This window comes from Coregonus clupeaformis, chromosome 9 (genome assembly GCF_020615455.1).
Source record: "Coregonus clupeaformis isolate EN_2021a chromosome 9, ASM2061545v1, whole genome shotgun sequence".
Classification (NCBI taxonomy): domain Eukaryota; kingdom Metazoa; phylum Chordata; class Actinopteri; order Salmoniformes; family Salmonidae; genus Coregonus; species Coregonus clupeaformis.
This window is the reverse complement of record NC_059200.1, coordinates 52,859,704-52,885,501: the sequence shown is the minus strand read 5'-3', so window position 1 is coordinate 52,885,501 and position 25,798 is coordinate 52,859,704. Positions and strand designations below refer to the sequence as shown.

General features: G+C 45.4%; 1 protein-coding gene across 3 annotated transcripts in view; it reads right to left on the bottom strand.

Moving 5' to 3' along the window:
• Window positions 1-578: 578 nt before the first annotated feature.
• Window positions 579-25,798, bottom strand: part of zzef1 (zinc finger, ZZ-type with EF hand domain 1) — a 52,959-nt gene continuing 27,739 nt past the window's right edge. For all 3 annotated transcript variants that reach the window (XM_041886676.2, XM_041886677.2, XM_041886678.2), the window contains exons 36-56: window positions 25,647-25,780; window positions 25,364-25,492; window positions 24,702-24,871; window positions 24,310-24,499; window positions 23,795-23,988; window positions 23,219-23,505; window positions 22,387-22,561; window positions 16,857-16,989; window positions 16,420-16,667; window positions 15,816-16,130; window positions 15,460-15,560; window positions 15,078-15,213; window positions 14,803-14,988; window positions 14,355-14,528; window positions 14,039-14,182; window positions 13,422-13,590; window positions 12,903-13,001; window positions 12,220-12,385; window positions 11,112-11,262; window positions 5,643-5,714; window positions 579-2,375 (exon numbers count right to left, since the gene is read on the bottom strand). In XM_041886676.2, the coding sequence (XP_041742610.1) occupies window positions 2,295-2,375; window positions 5,643-5,714; window positions 11,112-11,262; window positions 12,220-12,385; window positions 12,903-13,001; window positions 13,422-13,590; window positions 14,039-14,182; window positions 14,355-14,528; window positions 14,803-14,988; window positions 15,078-15,213; window positions 15,460-15,560; window positions 15,816-16,130; window positions 16,420-16,667; window positions 16,857-16,989; window positions 22,387-22,561; window positions 23,219-23,505; window positions 23,795-23,988; window positions 24,310-24,499; window positions 24,702-24,871; window positions 25,364-25,492; window positions 25,647-25,780 (3,454 nt within the window). In that variant the 3' untranslated portion in view covers window positions 579-2,294. The remainder of the gene's footprint in view (window positions 2,376-5,642; window positions 5,715-11,111; window positions 11,263-12,219; window positions 12,386-12,902; window positions 13,002-13,421; window positions 13,591-14,038; window positions 14,183-14,354; window positions 14,529-14,802; window positions 14,989-15,077; window positions 15,214-15,459; window positions 15,561-15,815; window positions 16,131-16,419; window positions 16,668-16,856; window positions 16,990-22,386; window positions 22,562-23,218; window positions 23,506-23,794; window positions 23,989-24,309; window positions 24,500-24,701; window positions 24,872-25,363; window positions 25,493-25,646; window positions 25,781-25,798) is intronic.

Below are 25,798 nucleotides of genomic sequence, written 5' to 3'. Positions count from 1 at the left end.
ACGCCCATGTTGGCGGTCATCTTGGTGACCATGTGGCGGCCATTTTTAGATGCTCAACACTGGCTGACGCATGTAAACAAAAACGTAGGAGACCCAACAGCCTGTGTCATCATCAGCTAGAACCCAGCTAACCCTCTCTAACCTGTCCTCAATAACAGTACAGGACCTCCAAAATAAAAAATCTCAGTTTTCCTTCCTTTCCCCTATTTCCACACAATACAGAGCAGCTATGTGACAACACATCCTTAGGAGGCTCCATAAAGTGCTCTGGTTGGAAGAGATATTACAGACACATTTCATGTTTTGACAAAAAGGGTATTCTTTGGCATACATACACCACCGTCCGTCGTCTTTCCTATTAAATTATGCCACACACAAAACTTCAACAAAAATAGAACTCTGAACATTGCAATGAATCCCAATCACCATACTAAATAACACTGCAATATAATCATCGATCCAATTAATCTCAAGGAAGCTGTTTTAAAATAAAGGGCTTTTGTCTTTTAATCTATTTGATCAGGACAATTTATCAAAGGAAAAAAATGAATAAAACCAAAAGAATAAAAACTAAGATCTAAAGAACTAAAACAAAAACGATTTAATTCTAAATGTGATCATGAAACATAAGGTGTTCACATGTTTCTGATAAGAACCAAATCACACTCCAGAAAGCTCACACACCTATCTGACCACAACCAATCACGTCACCTCATCAATATCTCAATCTGGCATGTCATTCAGGTCAAATATCCATAGTTCTGATTTGTGGAAGTAATACTCATTATTGAATCGTGAGATCCACATACTGTATGTGCTGTAGCCAATTCTCAAGTATTGTCAAGCCACGTATGTTGTTTTTGGCATGACAATGAAGGAACACAAGCTAGAGGTTGGCTATGGCACATTAAGCATGGACCGCCAGGCTACTATAATAAACTAGCCACATTATACGGTGCGTGTGTGTGTTCTGTACAATGGGCTTCATCTCACACAGCTGACTGACCCTGTTCTCCTATAGCTTTGAACAGAAATGGCAGGAAAACACTTTTCCCTGATGTCCTTATAATCTACAGTACAGTATATAGCCAGAGTGTGAAGATCTACTATAAACCCCATCAATACATTGCCACTGTCATGCAGACAACTCTACAGTGGTGCGTGGTGTTCGAGCATTTCACTCGTGGCATAATTAGCCGACACCAGTGACTGTGGACAAAAGTGAGTTTACCTGTTAACCATTGGTGCCGTGTCCATGCCCTACGACAATTTACCATGTCAACGGGTGCATATACCTATAGTCTGTGTGAATATACTGAAATCCAATATATAGGGGAACCTAGATTACAACTTCTCCCATTCTGTTGCTGAGCGGATGAGACTAGGAAGTATGACAACGTGAGACTGTTTCCAGAGTAACCCCATACGACCCTCTAAATGAAGTACTGTGATACAGACAGACCACACTGGGGCCAAAAACAGTTGTCCTCCATGTTCACAAAAAGGAGGAAGCTGTGGAGAAAACACAGCCGAGATGTTAGGTCAGAGCTGAGCTTTCTCTCCCCGTGGTGACATATTTGAGGCTCAGGAGCCTCCACAGCAATGTTCTCTCCGGTTCTGGGCTGTAGCTGTATTTTTAGTTCTGCTCTACACTGTCCACAGAGAGACAGGGATTCGGGGAGCTAGGTAAGGTGACCCGCTTTCTCCATGAACGACCGATTGTCTAAAACCAAGGTGGCTTTTGTCTAAGAAATAAAATAAACCGGAAATAAACGTCTATTTCTCCACAGAAAGGTGGCAAATTTGGCACACTTAATTTTCTTTAGCACAGGGGCTTCTGCAGCATCTTCAACCTAAACATAAAGCCACACAGCTAGGCTATCTATCTTCCTTCTCTGAAACCCACACGATGCTGATACATTGTATTCACCTAAGGCAAAAGGATTGTGATAGAGTGATGTGTTGTTGTCGAGTTAGCCCCCCCCTTCTCCCCCGTCAGTAAAAATAGTACAAAGAGATGGAGAGGGAAAACAGGGGGATGGAGAGAGGATAGAAATTGGGTTTGAGAGAGAATAGAAGCAGGGAAGGAAGGAGTGAATCCCTTTTACAGTTCTGCCATTGCGGGAAGACATTCAGAAGGTATTTCTTTCTTTCTTTCTTTCTTTCTTTCTTTCTTTCTTTCTTTCTCTTTCCCCTTCATCCCAGAGACAGGATATGAGGATATCCACCCCTCCAAGTCGCTCGCTTTCTTTTTCTCTTCCTCTCTCTCCATCGTTCCGTCTCTCTCTCCATTCTCAGGGGGATGTATTGAGCAGCTTGGTGGATTTATTGGGGTAATTGATAGCCAGACTGATGGCTGCGATGTTCTTCAGAGCCTGCATGATAAAAAAAAGAGAGGAAAGTGAGTGAATGAGTAAGTGAGTGAGAGAGGAGGGGATGTGGGAGAGAGAGAGAGAGAGAGAGAGAGAGAGAGAGAAAGAAAGAAAGGTGGGGAGGAGGGAGTGTGTGAGAGTGGAGGAGTTGAGCAAGGAGAGGAGTTACAGTGCATTCAGAAAGTATTCAGACCCCTTGACTTTTTCCACATTTTGTTACGTTACAGCCTTATTCTAAAATTCATTAAATTACATTTTTTCCTCATCAATCTACACACAATACCCCATAATGACAAAGCGAAAACAGGTTTTTAGAAATGTTTGCTATTCTATAAAAAATAAAAAACAGAAATACCTTATTTACATAAGTATTCAGACCCTTTGCTATGAGACTCAAAATTGAGCTCAGGTGCATCCTGTTTCCATTGATCATCCTTGAGATTTCTACAACTTGATTGGAGTCCACCTGTGGTAAATTCAATTGATTGGACATGATTTGGAAAGGCACACACCTGTCTACATAAGGTCCCACAGTTGACAGTGCATGTCAGAGCAAAAACCAAGCCATGAGGTCGAAGGAATTGTCCATAGAGCTCCGAGACGTAGGCCACTCTGTCCCCAAGAACAGAGTGGCCTACATTATTCTTAAATTGAAGAAGTTTGGAACCACCAAGACACTTCCTAGAGCTGGCCACTCGGCCAAACAATCGGGGGAAAAGGGCCTTGGTCAGAGAGGTGACCAAGAACCTGATGGTCACTCTGATAGAGCTCCATAGTTCATATGTGGAAATGGGAGAACCTTCCAGAAGGACAACCATCTCTGCAGCACTCCACCAACCAGGCATTTATGGTAGAGTGGCCAGACAGAAGCCACTCCTCAGTAAAAGGCACATGACAGCCCGCTTGGTGTTTGCCAAAAGGCACCTAGACTCTCAAACCATGAGAAATAAGATTCTCTGGTCTGATGAAACCTTGCACCATCCCTACGGTGAAGCATTGTGGTGGCAGAATCATGCTGTGGGGATGTTATTCAATGGCAGGGACTGGGAGACTAGTTAGGATCGAAGGAAAGATGAATGGAAAAAAGTACAGAGAGATCCTTGATGAAAACCTGCTCCAGAGTGCTCAGGACCTCAGACTGGGGCAAAGATTCACCTTCCAACAGGACAATGACCCTAAGCACACAGCCAACAATGCAGGAGTGGCTTCGGGACAAGTCTCTGAATGTCCTTGAGTGGCCCAGCCAGAGCCCGGACTTGAACCCGATCGATCATCTCTAGAGAGACTTGAAAATAGCTGTACAGCGACGCTCCCCATCCAACCTGACAGAGCTTGAGAGGATCTGCAGAGAAGAATGGGAGAAACTCCCCAAATACAGTTGTGCCAAGCTTGTAGCGTCATACCCAAGAAGACGAGGCTGTAATCACTGCCAAAGGTGCTTCAACAAAGTACAGAGTAAAGGGTCTGAATACTTATGTAAATGTGATATTCCCGTTTTATATATTTTTAATAAACTTGCAAACATTTCTAAAAATCTGTTTTTGCTTTGTCATTATAGGTATTGTGAGTAGATAGATAAGGGATAAATACTTATTATATTTTAGAATAAGTCTGTAATGTAACTAAATGTGGAAAAAGTCTAAATACTTTCCGAATGCACTGTATATACACAATTAAAAACGAAAAACTATGTTAAGTGAGAATAGGCATTGGTCTGAAGCCGAAAAATAAAGGAAATTCACATGAGCACCAAAATGCCTATTTCACCCATGCTCTACCAAGGTTTTCCAGCACACAGCTTTGACCTACAGTAGCGTTGTTGGTATTGTACTTCAAACTATGTGTAGGCAGGTTTCTTAGGATTAAAACCTTCTCAAACTTTATGGACGCTATAGTCTCGTTTTAATCCGATGTCTAGAATGAGCTAGGTAGGCGCAATACATACTTTTTTTAAATGAATTGCTAATGACCCTGTTAAAAAATCTGGTTTGTGGTTCTCGGTAAAGGCCGGACGGCTCATGACGAGAGGCGGGAAGTGTGTTGTGTACCTCCAATTAAGTTGATTTGCAAGTTTTCATCGAGATTGGTGTCATACTGTCTTAGATATGATGGTAGGGAGATTTGAATTGAACACTGAGCTTCAACCAATGCCTATAATAGATGAAGATCAATGAGGTTTTAGACATCTTTATAAAATACAGTCTTTTACATATTGTTGAATGTAAAGGAGAACTTCTCCCTCAAAATCTAATATGTGTACACTGATGACATCACTCATGTTCTTAGCAGCCTGGCCAGGTAAACATAGACAGAACAAACAATTAAATAAACCCATAATAGAACATTGACTTGAATGGGAATGTCCGTTCTAGTAATTCTATTTCTATGCAGATAAACCCTTCTCCGCTCTGACAATCAGACATTATAATTTAATCGTGCATCTCACACCCCGGAATCTCCCCTCCCACACCCAATCCCCTCCACTCCCACCACCCCTGGATTCCCTCCTCCCTCCACACTGCTTGGCTGCTGGCCCCTTGCCCCTCTGTTCGGGATCACAGCATAGCGGAGCAGAGATGACGTTCACTAAGCCACGCATGATAATGAAAAGTAATTACCAAATACATTAGTACAGAATGGAGGGTGTGTGTGTGTGTGTGTGTGTGTGTGTGTGTGTGTGTGTGGAGTCCGCTGTGTGTCACTAGCATTATGATTCACCATTAGAGGAGGAAATGAGGAACAGCTGAATATCATAACTAAAGACTACCGGTATTCTCACTCTGGGGCTCATCAAACCCTGATTGACAAATGGGAAAACAACAGTCTTAAAAGTGGTATATCAATGTCATTTGTACAGCATGGATGGAGAATGTTTTGGAATATTATGGAGATCTGGGTCTGGAAGCACAGTGAGAACGTTATCTAGCCTATATGTTTGAGCCCACATTCCAAAACGCATCATTCATGATATTGATAACCATCTAGGTCAAAGAGTAGTCCTAGGCAAAGTCTAAGTACTTAGAAGATGTTTGAAAGAATAGTTTCTAAGCATTCCCATCCTGAGTGAGTTGAATAAGAAAACGTTGAGTAGTTAAAGCTTTAAATCTTTATATGAGATTTAAAAAAGTGTCACTTTCAACATTGCTAGTCAATCCCTGTCTTCAACATTACCAGGTACAAAGTGGTGCAAGTCCATACAACTATCATGTGTCTGCTGGCCAACACATTATCAGGTGCTGTATATGAAGAGGTCTAACTGTAAGCTCTTACCAGTGCTGTGCGGGCGAGGAGCTGTTCATTGGTGGTCAGGGCTAATAGGTAGTCCTGGAGAATGCCTTCCTCCTGGAAAACAAAGACAATGGTTTGTAGTCCTTCTCAATAAGACCTTGCTCATCCCTCCTCACATGCTTGCTGCACTGTGACTCCCACTCACAGAGCATACATTGAGCAATACATCTCAGGTACAAACACTCATTTACAACCCATACTCTTGACCCTGTCATTCCCGGAGTGAATATGCCATGGCTTTCAAATCATCGATTTCTGCCAAAAGTGCCCATACTACCTACAGTACACATTCACTGGAAAGAGTTATGAAACATTCTAGAGACAAACTCTCCTAGTGACAAGTGAGATTCTCTGACCACTTACCTCAGAGTACTGAGAACAGCTTTCTGTGGTATGTAGAACTTAGCGTAGGAAAATCCTTCAAAATTACTAACAAATAAAATAGAGCTTTCAGCAGCAGAAGCCAATTCTGAGAAAAAAATAACTGTCATGCAGACCTGGGTTCAAATAGTATTCGTTTTCTGTCAGATACTTCAGCTGTGCTTAATTGAGCATGTCTGGCGCAATGGAACTAATGGAATAGTCCCAAGAAGTGCAACTCCAAACCTCGCCCACTTGGCACTCCAGACAGGCTCAACCAAACTCTGGAATTAGACAAAAAACGAATCCTATTTGAACACAGGCAGTTCTGGTGTTACTGTTGTTATATAACCGTGGAGAGAGAGAAGAGTTCTAGAACATAGATAAGACTAAATAGAGTCTAAATGGGCTGTGACTTCACATGACTGGCCAAATGGAGCTTTTATGGTGTAGCTAGTAGGAGAGGGAAACACAATCCAGATCCTCATACCTCCATCCCTCAGTCTTGCAAGCTGCTAAATGGCACCCTATTCCCTATTTAGTGCACTACTTTTGACCAGGGTCCATAAGGCTCTGGTCAAAAGTAGTGCACTATATAGGGAATAGGGTGCCATTTGGGACGTATCCTCACTCTCCCTATCCCAGCCTGCTGTTTATACCAAGGTAACATCCTTGAACTATTTGTACAGCTGACAGTGCATGACAATCCCTGACATGTATACAGCAGGAGATATAGGCTAATATAACTAACGGATCACTTTGATGATGTTGGAAACGCCTTTATACAAGAGTCACTTCCTGTCTGAAGTACATTATGTGTGCGTCCCAAATAGCACCCTATTCACTACATAGTGTACTGCTTTTGAAAAGCAAAAGTAGTACACTATATAGGGAATAGGGTGCTATTTGGGATGCAGCCTATGTCTTAGAAAGGAAATAGGGTGCTATTTGGAATGCACCCTATGTCTTAGAAAGGAAATAGGGTGCTATTTGGAATGCACCCTGTCTTAGAAAGGAAATAGGGTGCTATTTGGAATGCACCCTATGTCTTAGAAAGGAAATAGGGTGCTATTTGGAATGCACCCTATGTCTTAGAAAGGAAATAGGGTGCTATTTGGAATGCACCCTATGTCTTAGAAAGGAAATAGGGTGCTATTTGGAATGCATCCTATGTCTTAGAAAGGAAATAGGGTGCTATTTGGAATGCATCCTATGTCTTAGAAAGGAAATAGGGTGCTATTTGGAATGCATCCTATGTCTTAGAAGTTAACATCTTCCCAGGGTGCTCTCATGCACATAGAACAAACATTTCGGAAGTTGGGAACCCAGACCCAAATCTCCCATTCATGCTGGCCAGCTCCGTCACGAGACACTACATAAAACACTGTTTGGGGAATCAGCAGAAGTGACTGTATATTAACCACTGAGCCTTTGCAGTTCATACAGTATGTCTACTTGTTCTGGATGATAAAGTCCTGAACCAGATAGACCAGACAGGCTACAGTTGACAACTAGCCAGCGGGCTTTATTTGGCACATTAACAGAAATGTTGATTCATGTCTATTGTCCCTGTCAAATTCACCTCAAATATGAAGGAGTGCCTTGGTCCTCCTTGTTTGTTTTCTTGAAAACCTAATAAAGTGAAGTAAAGCAAACCTGACGTGTCAACTTGTCCAACAGCACGCCATGCTCGCTGCCGCATCACTGTCAACATGGAACTGTGAACTACGCTGTATGTCATCACCTTACTGTGAACTGCCCCATTCGTCAACACACTGACAAAGCAGATTCAACGCTCATACTTATTTTTAGGACAAAGGTGATGACGCATCTGTTACACCTTCACGTTTAACTTACTCCTGTAGTCTGGTCTGAGCATAGACATCTGTATAATATATCGTCAAGGTGTGTGTGTCGATCTCGCTCTTTGTGTGCGTGTGTCTCTCTCTGTGTGTGTGTGTAACATAGTAGGACAGAGTTCATGAAGTCCATAGTCATAATGTCTAAACACAGACTAGTGCACGCTACAAGCTACAGTCAGTGTTTCCCTAGGATTTTTTTCAGTAGTGGTGACAAGGGTAGCGGGGGGGGGGGGCTGCTTTGTCTGAGGTGCTGGAGAGCCAACCTGTGCCAGCCATGTTGTGGTTCTGGCAAGGGCAGGCAGCCTGACATCACAGTTCACCAGAGCCAGCATCCCTTCAGCTCTTCCAAAGACATAATGCATCCCAAATGGTACCTTTGGACAAAAGTAGTACACTATATAGGCAATAGTGGGTCATTTGGGACACACAAATAGTGTGCAATATGTGTGACAAGGCCCTGCACACCTCTGGTATGCCCCTCCTCCTCTGTTCATTCTCAGAACACAACACTTCACTGCCCACCAGTTCAAAGATGGAGGGTGAGTCAGCACTAAATAGGCTTCGCAGCAAACAAACACATTTAGGTGTTTGTGAGAGTGTTTGTAAAAAAGTCATTTTCTGGCGGATGATTATACAGAGAAATGGATTATATATATATATATATACATACACTACCGTTCAAAAGTTTGGGGTCACTTAGAAATGTCCTTGTTTTCGAATAGAAAAGCAATTTTTTTGTCCATTAAAATAAATTGATCAGAAATACAGTGTAGACATTGTTAATGTTGTAAATGGCTATTGTAGCTGGAAGCGACTGATTTTTAATGTAATATCTACATGGGCGTACAGAGGCCCATTATCAGCAACCATCAGTCCTGTGTTCCAATGGCCCGTTGTGTTTGCTAATCCAAGTTTATCATTTTAAAAGGCTAATTGATCATTAGAAAACCCTTTTGCAATTATGTTAGCAAAGCTGAGAAATGTTGTGCTGATTAAAGAAGCAATAAAACTGGCCTTCTTGAGACTAGTTGAGTATCTGGAGAATTAGCAATTGTGGGTTTGATTACAGACTCAAAATGGCCAGAAACAAATAACTTTCTTCTGAAACTCGTCAGTCTATTCTTGTTCTGAGAAATGAAGGCTATTCCATGCGAGAAATTGCCAAGAAACTGAAGATCTCGTACAACGCTGTGTACTACTCCCTTCACAGAACAGCGCAAACTGGCTCTAACCAGAATAGAAAGAGGAGTGGGAGGCCCCGGTGCACAACTGAGCAAGAGGACAAATACATTAGAGTGTCTAGTTTGAGAAACAGAAGCCTCACAGGTCCTCAACTGGCAGCTTCATTAAATACTACCCGCAAAACACCAACGTCAACAGTGAAGAGGCGACTCTGGGATGCTGACCTTCTAGGCAGAGTTGCAAAGAAAAAGCCATATCTCAGACTGCCCATCTTCATCTTTTCTTTTTATTGGCCAGTCTGCTAGCTAGAAGGTCAGCATCCCGGAGTCGCCTCTTCACTGTTGATGTTGAGACTGGTGTTTTGACCCCAAACTTTTGAACGGTAGTGTATATACACACAGTATATCCAACAAGTCTGGTGGTCAAATGTCTGCCCTGCTAGAGCTGCCCCGGTCAACTGGAAGTGCTGTTATTGTGAAGTGGAAACGTTTAGGCGCAACAACGGCTCAGCCGCGAAATGGTAGGTCACACAAGCTCACGAAACCATAAAAATCGTCAGCCCTCGGTTGCGATGTTTGACGAGCAGGTGTGCACATACTTTTGGTCATGTAGTGTATATAGTTAGATAGATATATGGATAAATGGATAGATAGACAGATGGATAGATAGACACTGATTCACCTAAGAGGAACGTGTGTGTGTGAACTGCGTGTCGATCTCAGGCCATCCTATCACTATGGTACCCAGTGTGACTGTGTGCGCACTAGTGAGAACTACTACTGCCCCCTGCTGGTAGAACCACACACAACACTCCCACAGGAAAACAACAACACATCAGCCTTATCTCAGACTCATCAGCCCCCCCCACACACACACACGCTCAACAACAACAAAAACAACACATCCACCATAGGTATTAGCCCAGACCAGACAGACAGACACCCAGACAGATTAATTTCCTCTCATCTCCCCTGCAGCCAGCGGTGGAGATCCATCTCTGTGACAAGTCAACAGATCATTAATTTCAGTACTTTCACTGTTGGACTGGCAGCTTGAGGCTCATTCATTCAGTGGGGAGTGGGAACTGGTATAGTCGAGAGCTTTTATAGCCAGTCAGGTTGAATGGGTATCTATCTACCTTTAAATAAGTAGACGTGATATTGTCTCACGCTGGATAGTGTGATGGCTCCGTCTGCACTAGTTCATTTGCGACACACACAAAAAATGTCTCCACCTGTCAGAAGACAATGTAGACGTGACTGGCTCAAGTTAAGGGACTCTAAGCTGGACGCATCGTTTCCTGCTGGACTGCACAACACATGCACTCCTTTAGCCTTTCCTGAATTCAGAATTCAAGACAGATTAAAGGGCAGCTGGTCACTATTGAAGTTTCAGTTGGGCAGCCCTCTCGCTCTTCCTCACTCTCTTTTTCTCCTCGCTATCTCTCCTCTGGCTCTTCCCCCCTCTCCCACGTTCTCCCTCTCTTTTCATCCCCTCTCCCTCCCCCTCTCCTTCTTTCTCTCCCCCTCCCAGGCTCCATCCCTCTCTCGCCACCATCAAGCTAGAGAGATAATAAATAGTAGTGTGCCAGCCAGGTGGCAGGTGTCAGGGGCTGTGCTGGGTGACAGATGGCAGACCTGCTGCTCTATGCCTTGGGCCTGGACTGGGCCCAGCAGGTGAACAGGTGGGCTGGATAACACACTTAGGGGTCAGGGCTATGTGACAGTGCTATTTTAACCTTCCTAGGTGGAAACAGGCAGGGTTGTTGACAATACAGATTACCACACGTTATCACACACACATATCAAAGTGCATTAACACATCTCGAGTGCCAGCACTATCCATAGACGGGTAACTGGTTCTGCACATTGACATGTCTGCCTATATCAAAGGATGAGCTCCTTGGGTATTGGTAAACTAAGTATGACACTGTACAACCTTATACTTACTACCCTTCAGTCATAGAATGGTATGTCCTATAATTGGATTACAGCAAGTGTGTCTGTGTGTGTATGCTGTGTGTGTATGCTGTGTGTGTGGTTCTCACCATGGCCCTTGCTTCAGCGATGAAGAAGAGCTCAGTGAGTGCTCTGTGTAGGGGCAGTAGTACAGTGATGCTGGTGGGGTCCTGACTCAGACCACTCTCCATTGTCATGAACAGCTGCCATAGAGGCCTCAGCAGGGTCAGCTCACAGCCCCTACACACACACAGAGAGAGAAAGAGAGAGATAGAAGCGTTAGAGACTAGCACACCCGGACACACTCAAACACGCACGAGTGTGAACACACACACACAAAGACACTGTTGTTTACTTGTTAAGTGTTTTTTTTCAGTCAGATGTGACCCTGCAAGGTGGGTCATGTTAAGCTCCATTAGTTCTTACCATTAGACAACATTAGACATCTGTAGGATAGTGGGTTCAATTCCCGGAATTACCCGTACGTAAAATGTATGCACACGTCTGTATGTCGCTTTGGATAAAAGCGTCTACTAAATCACATAATTATTATTATTATAACACATTGTGTATTCTATTTAGTCAGGGTGATGATGTCACTACGGCAGATGGGGCCATCGGCATGGAAAATATGCAAATCCTCCAATAGATATGTGACCTCATCTCCATGGCAACTATCAGGACATTAGGTTTCTCTGGAATACTCCAAGTAAAAACTGTTTTCGCTAGCTCTAGGGGGAAAGAGACACACTAAGGACATAGACATGTTTGTAATCTTCATATTGAGCCTTCGAAATTGGGTACAAAAGGTCCCCAGAATATCATCCTAGGAAACTATAAAATGGTTTCAGTTGCTAATCAATAGGTTTTACCAAAGTTTTAAGTATAATAGTGTAGCCCAATATTTGTGACAAGTTTGCCTTACGGTTCTATTAGGCAGAGAGCGAGGTTGAGTGTGTTTGGGAGTGTGAATCCAGCTTGTAACTTTAGGTACCTGATTCTAAACTAGACCAGCTAGAGCCTGAAGCCTTGAGCAGGTGACAGAATGAGGTGTGTGTGTACTTACCTGTGTGTGTGTGTGTGGGTGTGTATACTGTGTGGATATACAGTGTGTGTGTGTGTGTGTGTGTGTGTGTGTGTGTACAAGCGTGCGTTCAAGGTGGATGCGAGGGACAGGGACATTGGGAAGAGCCTCACTTCTGTGATTGACACTGCAGGAGGCGGAGCAACAGGTGGATGGCCTTCAGTCTTTGGTTCCCGGTCTGGCGGCAGGCCACGCCCACCTGCCACTCCCAGATGTCAGCCAATGGGAGGTGGCTGAGCACTTGGTCGTCAGCCAACATTTGTTTCAGGATCTCAAAACCTGTTTGAGGAAGAGACAGAGAGAGAAAGAGAGAGCGAGTCAGAAGAGGTGTGAGAAAAATACTTCACACGTTTTGAGGGTTGGTTGACTAGTACACGTCTACACGGCTGGTTGCTTTTCTATTGAGTGAATAATAGTTTCCCAAGACAGCTGCGTTCCTATGATAGAGAATTGATGTGAAGTGAATATGTTCCCTGAGATTTAGACTTCGAACATTAAAGGATAGTTTCTATTTCCCTCTATGATCAGACCCAGTAGCTCTTCTTCTTGTGTGTGTGTGTGTGTGTGTGTGTGTGTGTGTGTGTGAGTGTGTGTGTGTGTGTGTTCAGTCAGCTGCATTAGACTCCCATTATAAAAGCTTAACCACATGTGACAGGTCCTCAGCTGATGCCAACCCTGGCCCACGTCGTTCATCAGTCTCACTCTCCCAATGCCGCTGCAGTGTGTGTGTGTATGTGAGTGTGCGCGTGTGTGTACATGCATGTGTGTGTACGTGAATGTGTGTGTGTAGACTGACCTGTCTGGAAGCGGCCCCTGTGTCCCCCGGTGACAGTGAATTTGTATCCCCACTCTGTGTTGCTCATGTCTGAGATGAACCTGTAGTGCAGAGTATCCCCTGTGGAGAAAACACACAGCACACTCAGACACGTTGTCAAACTATGTAGATTAAAACCACGTTGTGGAAACATCTTCAATACCAACCCCGAAGCAATTCACTTACTTGGGTGGCATACTTACTCCGAGTCCCCTCTCCCAGACCCCTCTCCCCCAGCCCCCTTTCTCTCTCCCTGCCCTTGTCCCTGTCCCAGCCCCCTCTCTCCCTGCCCCTCTCCCAGCCCCCTCTCTCCATACCCCTGCCCCCTCTCTTCCTGCCCCTGTCCCTCTCCCAGACCGTTCCTCTCCCAGCCGCCTCTCTCCATGCCCCTGTCCCCTCTCTCCCAGACCGTCCCTCTCCCAGCCCCCTCTCTCCATGCCCCTGTCCCTGCTCTTCCTGCCCCTGTCCCTCTCCCAGCACCCTCTCTCCCTGTCCCCTCACCAGGGATTTCGAAGTCAGTCCATTTCTGTGGGGAGCCGCTGAAGTTGTGCAGGTCCTGGAGGAAGTCAGAGCTGCTGCCCATGATAAGCTCATCACAGCCCTCCTCAGTGTAACAGCGGGAGTCAAACTTCACGGATAGGTAGATGGCCCCCGGGATGTGCACCTTGTCCTAGAGAGAGAGAGAGAGAGCGAGAGAGAGAGAGCGCGAGAGCGCGAGAGAGAGAGAGAGAGAGAGAGAGAGAGAGAGAGAGAGAGAGAGAGAGAGAGAGAGAGAGAGAGAGAGAGAGAGAGAGAGAGAGACAGAGAGAGAGGAAGCTTTACAACATCATTGTTCGGCTGTAGAACAGTCAGTCCAATGCAAGCTTCCTCCAGTAGGTCACACAGGAAGGCCACAGTACATATCTGGCGTGGTATTATCTTAATATCAAAAGAATGAAAAACACTGCCACATGCTTATATTTGAAGTTATGTATCATTTTCTTGCAAATGATCATTAATACTGATAGATATCCTTTTAGTTGCCTATATTGGGAACCTTGTAGACTTCCTAGTGTGCCTGTAGACCGTTAGATGTGGTAAGACCTCTCAGTGGGGAATTAGATATAGGTGGTACCCACCTCAAAGTTGGTGTTGTTGTCGTAGGGGTGTTTGGACTCCCTGACTTGCACGGCCATGCCAGGCTCCTCCATGAACTGACACGCTGTCAGAGACAAACTACCCAGCATGCTCTGGCTGCAGCCAACCAGCACTTTCTGTAGAATCTGGTGACCAGAGGAATGAGTTAACCCACATCAACATGTAGACACCCCACACACTTCCATACCACTCACTCACACACACAAATTTGTGCACCCCCTCTCACCCGTTTCCAGAGTGGAAGCTCAATAACTCCCTGTGTGAAACATCACACACACACCACTACCACACACTTACCCTCTCCCAGAGTGGTCTCTCCTCCAGCTGCATCAGCATGTCCAGGATGTAGGCCATGTGTGATGCTCCGCTCAGCTCCAGAGCCTCCTCACTCAGTGGCGCCCCCTGGGGCCAGTCAGCCAGCAGCGACGCCAGCACGTGACGGGCATACAGGGTGGCGATGGCTTGGTTCACCTGAACATAATGATGTCATCATATCATTTAGCAGACCATTTTATCCAAAGCCACTTACAGTACAGTGACTGCGTACATCTTTGAGTAGGTACAGATTAAAACAAGTCCTGGCCTAAAAAAGCATGTTCAATGGCTTAATATGTGTCCGGGAAACAAGCCCGTTTAGTATACGTGATCCTTGCGGGAATCGAACCCATAACACTGGCATTGCTAGCTAGTGCCATGCTCTTCTAGTACCAACTGAGCGACAGACAGAACCTCCACCTCCACCTACCTTGACTAGGTACTGTCTGACAGAGCGGTTGCTGCGTGCGTCCAGCTCCTTGTGCAGCAGGGCGGAGGACTTGGTGCGGCGCTGCTTGGCGTAACTCAGCTGGAGGTCAGTCTCTGTGTTGGTGATCAGCTTCTGAGTCACCACCGTGGTCTCCTCTGTCGCCTTCTCACAGTGACTGGGCTTGGACTGGGGGAGGAAGGGTGGGAGTGGGTTGTTCATCAGCTGACACCAATTCTTCAAACTATGTCAAAATGTAAATGCAATGCAGTGCTCACCACACAGGGCACAACGATCATGTCAGTGTCCACAGCCTTGGTGCTCCTCTCCTCAGAGCGAGGTCTCTTGGTGGGCTGCCACTTCTGAGCCAGCGTCCTAATCGCCTCGTCCGTCTTTATCACGTCTCCATCAAACCTACGGGTCGTCAACCAAGTCAGGCATGAATACCACCATGCAATGTCATAGCAGAACATTGTCTGTGATGGATGAAAGCTACACAAGTCAGGTATGAAAATGACACGGTGCAATGGTATTCGAAACACATTATGAAGGATGTACTATTTTCTGTGAAGTGTGTTGTGACTGTTAAATGCACTTTCAATAAATTGTGATTTGATTTGTATGAAGGAATGTATGACAGGAGTGTGATCTAATTCTTACCTCTTCTGCACCTCCAGAAAGAAGGAGTCCGTTCTCTTCATCTGCAGCTCGTACATGGCCCGCAGGATGTGCAGGGGCGCGTTTAAGGCATCATGGGTAATCTGAAACAGACACAATTCAAAGAGATTGTTACAATTCAGAGAGAGAGAGAGAGAGAGAGAGAGAGAGAGAGAGATCGTTCCATTCTCGTCCAAGTCGTTTAGAGCTATTGGAGCAGTGGTTAACAAATGTGCCTACGGGCTGGAAACCCGGGATCGACCCCAGAGATCCAAGGGGTTGTCGCCCTTCGATACATTAGTTTCAGAAGTGGGATTTTTAAAAAACGGTATAATGAGGATGTGGGCATCCCTGCTGACCTGGAAACAAATCTTGGTCTCTTCGTCGAGCCCCTCCAGTGGGTCAGGCCGGTTGGGGTCGGGGTCGTCGGCACAACAACTAGAGTGGTCCGAGTCATGCTCCTTGTCTTGCTCCTTCTCCTCCTTCTCCCCGTCCTGGCCCTGGGCCATGCTGTGGATCTCTCTCTTGGAGGAGTAGAGCATTATGGAGAGGATCTCCAGGTCTCGGAGCAGCCACAGCTTACTGAAGCCTGTCCCCTTACTGCACTTCCTCACCAGGAGCTGGGTCAGACCGGACTGTTGGATGGCCTCCTGGGCCTCAGTAACACCGTGCTTCTACAGGGAAGGAACACGACAGGAAATGTTAGACAAAGTCTTCAACTCACAGTCCAACCACAGTCCTACCATAGTGCATGATATGAAGTACATATAAAACGGGAATAAATGAAAAAGATATTCAGCCACTAGAAGACGGAAATGGACATTCAATAAAAAGTCTACCAGGAAAAATCTACAGGAAAAACACATAAATAATAACATAATGTCATATTGAAAAGAGAGAGAAAAGGACATTCTGTAGTAGTTGAGTGATGATAACCAAAAGGTGGCTTCGTTTCCGAGGTACCTTGAGTGTGTTGTAGAGGCCCTTGAGGGCCAGTGAGACGACCCAGGAGGCCTCCACAGCGTCGGGGGTGCTGCTGTCCTGACTGCTCTGCAGCAGGTGGCTGATGATGGAGGTGAAGTTACTGAGGTAGTGGGTTAGCTGGGCCTGGGGGGGTCCCTGACCCTGACCTACACCCTGGACCTGGGACCCTGGGCTGTGGGAGCCTGTAGCACTGGAGTCCTGCAGCTGGATCAGCTGGTAGTCCTTCACTGTAAGGACAGGAGAGGGGCAGCATACAGATTCAGAACATCTTTATTGCCCCATTGCTGGGCAATTTTGTTGCATTAGTATAAAAACATCAAACATACACGCAAATGTGTGAGGGTTTAACACAGCTCTACTATGAGCACCATGAGCAAAATGTATGAAAATAACTTTGCGACAGTCCGTCCTCTAACCCGTCTTTCTCTTGCGGGTCTTGACATCCACCACAGCCGCATGGTTCTTCTCAGTGAAGTGCTTGAGTAGGATCATATGATGCTGCTCGTTGGCATTGTCTATGAACACTGACTGGGTGCCCATACACAGCACCTAGGATAGCAGAAAGAGACAAGGGGTCAGACAGAGGGCAGGACAGAAGGTCTACAAGCCAGTTGAACGGTGGACTACTGGAGGAGACAGCAGCAGGACGAGGACTCCAGCACCATCATCAAGTTTGCTGATGACACAACCGTGGTAGGCCTGATCACTGACTTTGATGAGACAGCCTATAGGGAGGAGGTCAGAGACCTAGCAGTGTGGTGCCAGGACAACAACCTCTACCTCAATGTCAGCAAGACAATCGCGCTGATTGAGGACTACAGGAAACGGAGGTCCGAGCACGCCCCCATTCATATCGACGGGGCTGTCGTGGAGCAGGTCGAGAGCTTCAAGTTCCTCGGCATCCACATCACTAAGGATCTATAGTATCATGGTCCAAACACACCAACACAGTCGTGAGGATGCCTCTTCTCCCTCAGGAGGATGAAAAGATTTGGCATGGGCCCTCAGATCCATAAAAAGTTATACAGTTGCACCATTGAGAGCATCTTGACTGGCTGCATCACCGCTTGGTATGGCAACTGCTTGGCATCTGACCACAAGGCACTACAGAGGGTATTGCGTACGGCCCAGTACATCACTGGGGCCGAGCTCCCTGCCATCCAGGACCTCTAGAAGAACGCCCTAAAAACTGTCAAAGACTCCATTCACCCAAGTCATAGACTGTTCTCTCTGCCACCGCACGGCAAGCAGTACCGATGCACTAAGTCTGGAACCAACAGGACCCTGAACAGCTTCTACCCCCAAGCCATACGTCTGCTAAATAGTTTACAGATACTATCTGCATTTACTCTTTTTGCACTAACTTTTTTGACTCATCACATACAGTGCATTTGGAAAGTATTCAGACCCCTTGATTTTGTTACGTTACAGCCTTATTATAAAATTGATTAAATTGTTTTTTTTTTCTTCCCATCAATCTACAGACAATACCCCAAAATAACAAAGCAAAAACAGTTTTTTTATACATTGTATATGCAAATGTATAAAAAACAACAACGGACATATGACATTTACATTAGTATTCAGACCCTTTAATCAGTACTTTGTTGAAGCACCTTTGACAGCGATTACAGCCTTGAGTCTTCTTGGGTATGACAATGCAAGCTTGGCACAACTGTATTTGGGGAGTTTCTCCCATTCTTCTCTGCAGATTGGGTTCAAGTCCGGGCTCTGGCTGGCCACATTCAGAGACTTGTCCCGAAGCCACTCCTGCATTGTCTTGGCTGTGTGCTTAGGGTCGTTGTCCTGTTGAAAGGTGAACCTTCGCCCCAGTCTGAGGTCCGGAGCACTCTGGAGCAGGTTTTCATCAAGGATCTCTCTGTACTTTGCTCCGTTCATCTTTCCCTCGATCCTGACTAGTCTCCCAGTCCCTGCCGCTGAAGAACATCCCCACAGCATGATGCTGCCACCACCATGCTTCACCGTAGGGATGGTGCCAGGTTTCCTCCAGACGTGACACTTGGCATTCAGGCCAAAGAGTTCAATCTTGGTTTCATCAAACCAGATAATCTTGTTTCTCATGGTCAGAGTCCTTTAGGTGCCTTTTGGCAAACCCCAGCGGGCTGTCATGTGCCTTTTACTGAGGAGTGGCTTCCGTCTGGCCACTCTACCATAAAGGCCTGATTGGTGGAGTGCTGCTGAGATGGTTGTCCTTCTGGAAGGTACTCCCGTCTCCACAGAGGAACTCTGGAGCTCTGTCAGCTTGACTATTGGGTTCTTGGTCACCTCCCTGACCAAGGCCCTTCTCCCCCGATTGCTTAGTCTTGGTTGTTCCAAACTTCTTCCATTTAAAAATGATGGAGGCCACTGTGTTCTTGGGGACCTTCAATACTGCAGAAAGGTTTTGGTACCCTTCCCCAGATCTGTGCCTCGACACAATCCTGTCTCGGAGCTCTATGGACAATTCCTCCGACCTCATGGCTTGGGTTTTGCTCCGACGTGCACTGTCAACTGTGGGACCTTACATACACAGGTGTGTGCCTTTCCAAATCATGTCCAATAAATGTAATTTACCACAGGTGGACTCCAATCAAGTTGTAGAAACATCTCAAGGATGACCAATGGAAACAGGATGCACCTGAGCTCAATTTCGAGTATTATAATAAGTTATTTCAGTTTTGTATTTTTAAGAAATGTCCAAACATTTCTAAAAACCTGTTTTCACTGTCATTATGGGGTATTGTGTGTAGATTGATGAGGAAAATTTTTTATTTAATCAATTTTAGAATAAGTCTAATGTAACTAAATGTGGAAATACTTTCCGAATACACTGTATGCTGCTGCTACTGTTTATTATAGATCCTATTGCCTAGTCACTCTATTCCTAGTTATATGTACATATCTACCTCAATTACCTCGTACCCCTGCACATCGACTCGGTACTGGTACCCTGTGTATATAGCCAAGTTATTGTTACTCAGTGTATTTGTTATTACTTTTCTATAATTTCTCTATTTCTCTGCATTGTTGGGAATGGCCAGTAAGTAAGCATTTCACTGTTAGTCTACACCTGTTGTTTACGAAGCATACAAGGAATAAAATTAGATTTTAGATTTTGAGTTTCAGTCGATATTAGTCAATAGAAAATAGGTATATAGCAGTGGATGCTCCCAAGTGGCGCAGTGGTCTAAGGCACTGCATCGCAGTGCTAGCTGTGCCACTAGAGATCCTGGTTTGAATCCAGGCTCTGTCGTAGCCGGCCGCGACTGGGAGACCCATGGGGCGGCGCACAATTGGCTCAGCGTCGTCCAGGGTAGGGGAGGGAATGGCCGGCAGGGATGTAGCTCAGTTGGTAGAGCATGGCGTTTGCAATGCCAGGGTTGTGGGTTCGTTTCCCACGGGGGGCCAGTATAAAAAATTAAATAATGTATGCACTCACTAACTGTAAGTCGCACTGGATAAGAGCGTCTGCTAACTGACTAAAATGTAAAACATGTAAATGTAGAGGAGGAAGGGGAGGACCAGCCTCTTCAGTGAATTTCATAAAAATAGTGAAACATTAAAAAAGTTATCATTTTTAGATAAAACTATACTAAATATATTCAAGCCACCAAATAATTGATTGAAACACACTGTTTTGCAATGAAGGTCTACAGTAGCTTCAACAGCACTCTGTAAGGTAGCACCATGGTGTAGCCAGAGGACAGCTAGCTTCCGTCCTCCTCTTGGTACACTGACTTAAATACAAAACCTAGGAGGCTCGTGATTCTCACCCCCTTCTATAGACTTACACAGTAATTATGACAACTTTCGGAGGACGTTCTCCAACCTATCAGAGCTCTTGCAGCATGAACTGACATGTTGCCCACCCAATTAAAGGATCAGAGAATGAATCTAGTACTGAAAGCATGAGCTACAGTCTACAGCTAGCACTGCAGTGCATAAAATGTGGTGAGTAATTGACTCAGAGAGACAAAGATAATAGTTGAACAGTTTTGAACAAATTAAATTCTTCAAAAATGAAGGAGACGCAAGAGAGAGAGCTAGATGTATTTTGTTGTACATTTTTTTCAAATGCAGCGAGCTAGTTTAGCCTACTCAAACACCCGACTCAAACAGAGAGGAATGTTATGTTAGTTAGCAGGCTATGGCTATCCAACACTGGAACTCTTCAAGTCAAGGTAAGCTTTTGGTTTTATTAATTTTTTGCCACCGGTGTCCCCTGGTGTAACTTTTAAACTGCTTGCTGCTGACTGTACATTGTACTGCATGATTGTAGCGGGTTTGCTAACGCGTTAGTTGACTATGTTGACTATGACTGTAATAGGGTGACAACGATGTAGGCTGTGTGTAGCGGTTAGCGGTTATGATAAAGGTTTGGCTTGGAAAGGTATTTTCGCCTGGTCACAGACAGCTGATGTGTTGTGCACTGAAGTCCACAAGTGAAGGGAAAAGGTGAGGGGAGGAGAGCGCGTAGGTGTGAGAAGGAATTATACAACGATCAAAGGGATCATGCTGTTTGTATGTGGCTGCTATAAAAGTGAACTGTGTTTGTGTCTGATCAGGGGTGTATTCATTCCGCCGATTCTGTTGAAAAACGTTTCTTAAAACAGAAGCAAACGGAACGAAACGGGGATAAACATACCTGAATTTGTCCAATAGAAACTTGTTTGCAACTATTGGACTAATGATTACACCCTAGATCAGCTAGATGCAGGCAAGAGTGTTCAAGGCGGTATTGAATGTGTCAATGTCTGTCACCTTGATTACTCAAATTTCACTCGACCTGTGCACCTACGTTGTAAACTTTCATTCTTAGGCTAGGTTGTAGCAACCTCATGATCGGTATGGGGGAAAATTATAGTATCATGTAGTATCCTAAACCTATCGATGTTACATTGAGCTGGGTGAACGGAATATGAATAACAGTCATCCAATATGCTGTAATAGAAATAAGGCCATGCTCCAAAACATTGTCCTCCCTCAGTGTCTCCTGAGTGGCGCAGTGGTCTAAGGCACTGCATCGCAGTGCTAGCTGTGCCACTAGAGATCCTGGTTCGAATCCAGGCTCTGTCGCAGCCGGCCGTGACCGGGAGACCCATGGGCAGCGCACAATTGGCCTAGCGTCGTCCAGGGTAGGGGAGGGAATGGCCGGCAGGGATGTTGCTCAAATGATGCTCAGTTGATAGAGCATGGCGTTTGCAACGCCAGGGTTGTGGGTTCGATTCCCACGGGGGACCAGTATGAAAAAAAATATATATATATATATGTATTCACTAACTATAAGTCGCTCTGGATAAGAGCGTCTGCTAAATGACTAAAATGTAAAATGTAAATGTATTTGAGGGGATTTTCTGTTTAGCATTTAGAAATGTATAGTGTATTAAATGAAGTAGTATTTGGTCCCATATTCCTTTCACGCAATGACTACATCAAGCTTGTGACTACAAACTCGTTGGATGCATTTGCAGTTTGTTTTGGGCTATGTTTTCCCAAAGGTGTTACGAAACCGATTAACTAGCCTGCTAATATTTGTGCACTTGCTAAGTCTAGTTAACTGGTCTATAACCTGAATAAATGTGTGAATTCATGTGAGAAATCAGCGTTTGAGGACCGTGTTGGATGCACATATGCCCAGGGAGACAGCAACCTTACCTTAGGTCCAGGGCCAGCTTTGTCTTGACTCTTTTGGTTCGGCGAGCCCAAGTGGATTATTATGTTCAGATGGTGACGGAAACAAATATATACAAAAAGGAAAACTACAAAACAGGAATGCATTAACTAAAGATAAAAAAATCTAACAGAAGGCCTCACTGACTGAAGATAAGCACCTGATGTGCTTATCAACCAGGCTCAGCACCTAGACAAGGTTGCTGCTGCCCCCTGTGGGAATGGTCTAAACTACCTAACCTATTCCATAAAAATAGTAACGGAGTTAGTCAGTACCTCAGGGAAGCCGACCAGCACCAGCAGGGTGAAGAGGTTGGTGCGTTTGAGCACGTGTGGTAGTTGCCGGACACAGTGGTCGGTGAAGGTTGCTATGACAACACTCCACTGGGGACAGGCGTTCAGGCTCCGCAGGATATCAGCCACCGAACACGCCCAGTCCAGACCTATACGACTATATTTCAAAAGACAGAGAGAAAATATATCCAGTGGCTTCATCATAACAACAACTGTCAAGCAACCTCTTTAGATTTAGATGTGTCCTATATGACAACAAAGAAGAGAGAAGGAGAAGAGATGTCTTACAACAATGGTGTTAGAATAATAGTCAAGCAACACAGTCAAATCTAAGGTGAGTTCAACATGGGTTTTGTTTGCGGCAAACTTAGGAACAATATCAGTTGAACGATTTGAATGAAAAATCCAAAATGTTACTGTGAAGCCGCAAAATAGCTATTTTTTGTAAGGATTACTGTGCCTTTTTAGTGGCAATATTCTAACTGAAAAGGACTTTGCCATTCCTACTACATGTAATAGACAGCCTACATGGACACCTGATTATTTGTAGCGTTGGTTTCGACCTGAAATAAACATTTACATTCGCCACACACTACATTCTATACTGTTAGCTAACATTAGCGAATGTTCACGGGTAGCACAAAACAAACAGAATATGTTAGCCAACATTAGCTAACGTTCGCAAACTATTTCTCTAATTGAACACACCTCTAGATCTACTGTATGTCCTGTTCCACTCTCCAGTTTACTGTGGTTTACAACTCATATATAAACACAAACAGTGAATATGCATGACTATGGTGCCGTGGTTTACCTGTCCAGACAGACAGCCCCCAGACTGAAAAGTAGCTGGGTGGTCTTCCAGCCCTGTGTGTCAGCCCCGGCGGCAGCCCCCTCTCCTGGGGTGAGCAGCTCGTACTTATCGGCTAGGGCCTCTCTGACGGCCGCATCCGCCTCCAGGGGGGGTATCCTCAGCAGCAGCTGCCCCAGCAGACCCAGGGTCAGGTGGTAGGTCTCGTTCAGACACCCGGCGTTGGAGATGACCACCCTGAAGAGCTGGGGCAGGATGGGGCTCAGGCTGGACAGAGCCAGGGTGGTGCCCTGGGGGGATGCAAGAGGTCAGAGGTAAATTGATAGATAGTTACAGCGGTAACTACACAGTATTAACTGAAGTAACAATATTGCATTAACATGTAGTTGCATAGTAACCGTTGTTAGTTATTACTGTGTAGTTACATAAGGCAACTTAAGTGTTACCGATAAAACGTAAAGAATGGTGTATTGACTCTGAGCCCCCTTGGCTATTCGGAACAATCCAACAGAAGGCACTTCATAGACTCAGTATGGACTTCCTAGCTTCTTCTGCTATCTGGTAGTACAATCATCTTACCGGTTTGGCTGGAGGCAGCATGGCAGCTAGCAGCCCCAGGATCCTCTCTCTCGAGCACTCTGCAAACACATGCTCCTGGATGGGCACCTTGGCCATCCTCTCCATCTTCTCATCCCTCTCCTTCATCATCTCTTTCATCTCCTCTATGTCCTCTGGCGTTGGAGAGGTGATGGTCTCTGAGCCCGACTCTGGAGCTGGGGGATACACGGAAACAGGCAAAGGTTAACTTAGCTTCATCTCCAGACTAGACTAGGCGCAACACTCATTGACAAAGATGGATGGATGATGTGATACCAACTGACACACTCACTCAAACAGGTCGGTGGCCAGGATGACTTAACCAACATTCACTTCAGCTATAAGATAGGCGCAACAGTCTTTTACCATTTCACCAATTGGTGATTAAAGCTAACAATGGTCTGACACACATTCAATTGAATTGAATTCAAAGTGACTTTATTAATTCCAGACGGGGAGCGATTAGAAAAGCACATGGCTGGTCCCTCCCGCCTCACCTCTGACCACAGGAGACAGTGTTCCCTCGCTGGACAGAGAGGGGGTCTGGCTGAGGCTGGACCAGTCCAGGGTGTCCTGTTTCACCAGCTTCTTCCCCTTCTCCTGTCCTCCTTCTCTCTCTGACGTGGAGCACACCTCCAGGGCAGCAGGGGGAGACTCCACATCCTTCTCCTTCCCCTGGGCTTTACTCTGATGGACAAACAGAAGAAGGATCATCAGTGTGTGGTGGTTATCCATGAATGCCATTGTATTGGAGCAGTAGAAGTGAATAGCTGCAGGGGGAAATTGGTTCTGAAGCAGAATCATATCGATAAAAACAGACATTTTACAAAGAGTAGGGACACAATATTGAAGTCAAGGCCTGGCTCGAGGCCAGGGTGTAGTAACTCACCTTGTCCCTAGAGGGCAGTGGTGAGCAGATAGCAGCGGTGGAGCCAGGCAGAGAGGAGGTGTCTTCTGTGGTGGTGTTGATGCTGAGCTCCTGGGAGGGTGACTCAGGACACAGCTCACTCTCTGACTCATTAGAGGCCAGCAGGGACAGCAGGGCAGAGGACCGCAGACCTGCACACACACAGGGATGGAATGATTCAACAGAAACCCTAACAAGTTGGGGGGGGTCAGGAACAATGGCTATATCAATGGAGTTTCAAGAAGTTCAGTCAGTAGTCTGATGGGACAGTAAAACTGAGCGACAAGAAATGTCCTCAATTTATAACACTGCTCTATTCCCATCTATTTGGAATGGATAAGTTGGTTTGGCTTGAGTTGAATGCTATCTAAATCAATAAAACCACCTTTACGATAGGGCTGGGAATTGCCAGGGACCTCACGATACGATGTTATCATGATACTTAGGTGCTGATACCATATGTATTGCGATTCTCACGATTCTACATGTATTGCGATTAGATATTGCGATTTGATGTTCCAAATATATTTCTCACTATACGTCTGCTGCAGAGAGACAAGAGAGAGCATGAGAAATGCATTTTGATCAGTCATGGAAATAAACATGCTGATAAGAACAAGGTATACAGTTGCTGTGAGGCCTACCTTTGCCAGTCTGTCCTTTGAGCAGGCACTCGGTAATGAGCTGTGAGCAGCGTGTCTGCAGGGCGGAGGCCTGGGTCAGGGTGTCTGGTCCCAGAGGCTCCCCCTCCTGCTGTCTCTCGCTGCTCAGGTCTGAGGTGTAAAGAAAAGAAACAAATACTTTTTAATGACAATTACAACTCCATCAAGTTGCTGGTCCCATTTTTCCATTGTTATGTGACTGACTATTGACTTGAAGCTCCCTTTCATTTTTTTATGCCAGAGGATAAGAGTTGAGCATGTTTACCTGAGGTGTACAGGGCCAAGGCAGCGAACAGCAGCCAGGAGTAGTTGTGGATGTAGGGCTGGATGAGGCGGTGGCGGTCACTGATCCTGATGGTCACCATGGGGCAGACGGTGATCCGATGGGTCGGGAGGTGACTAGAGGACGACGTGAAG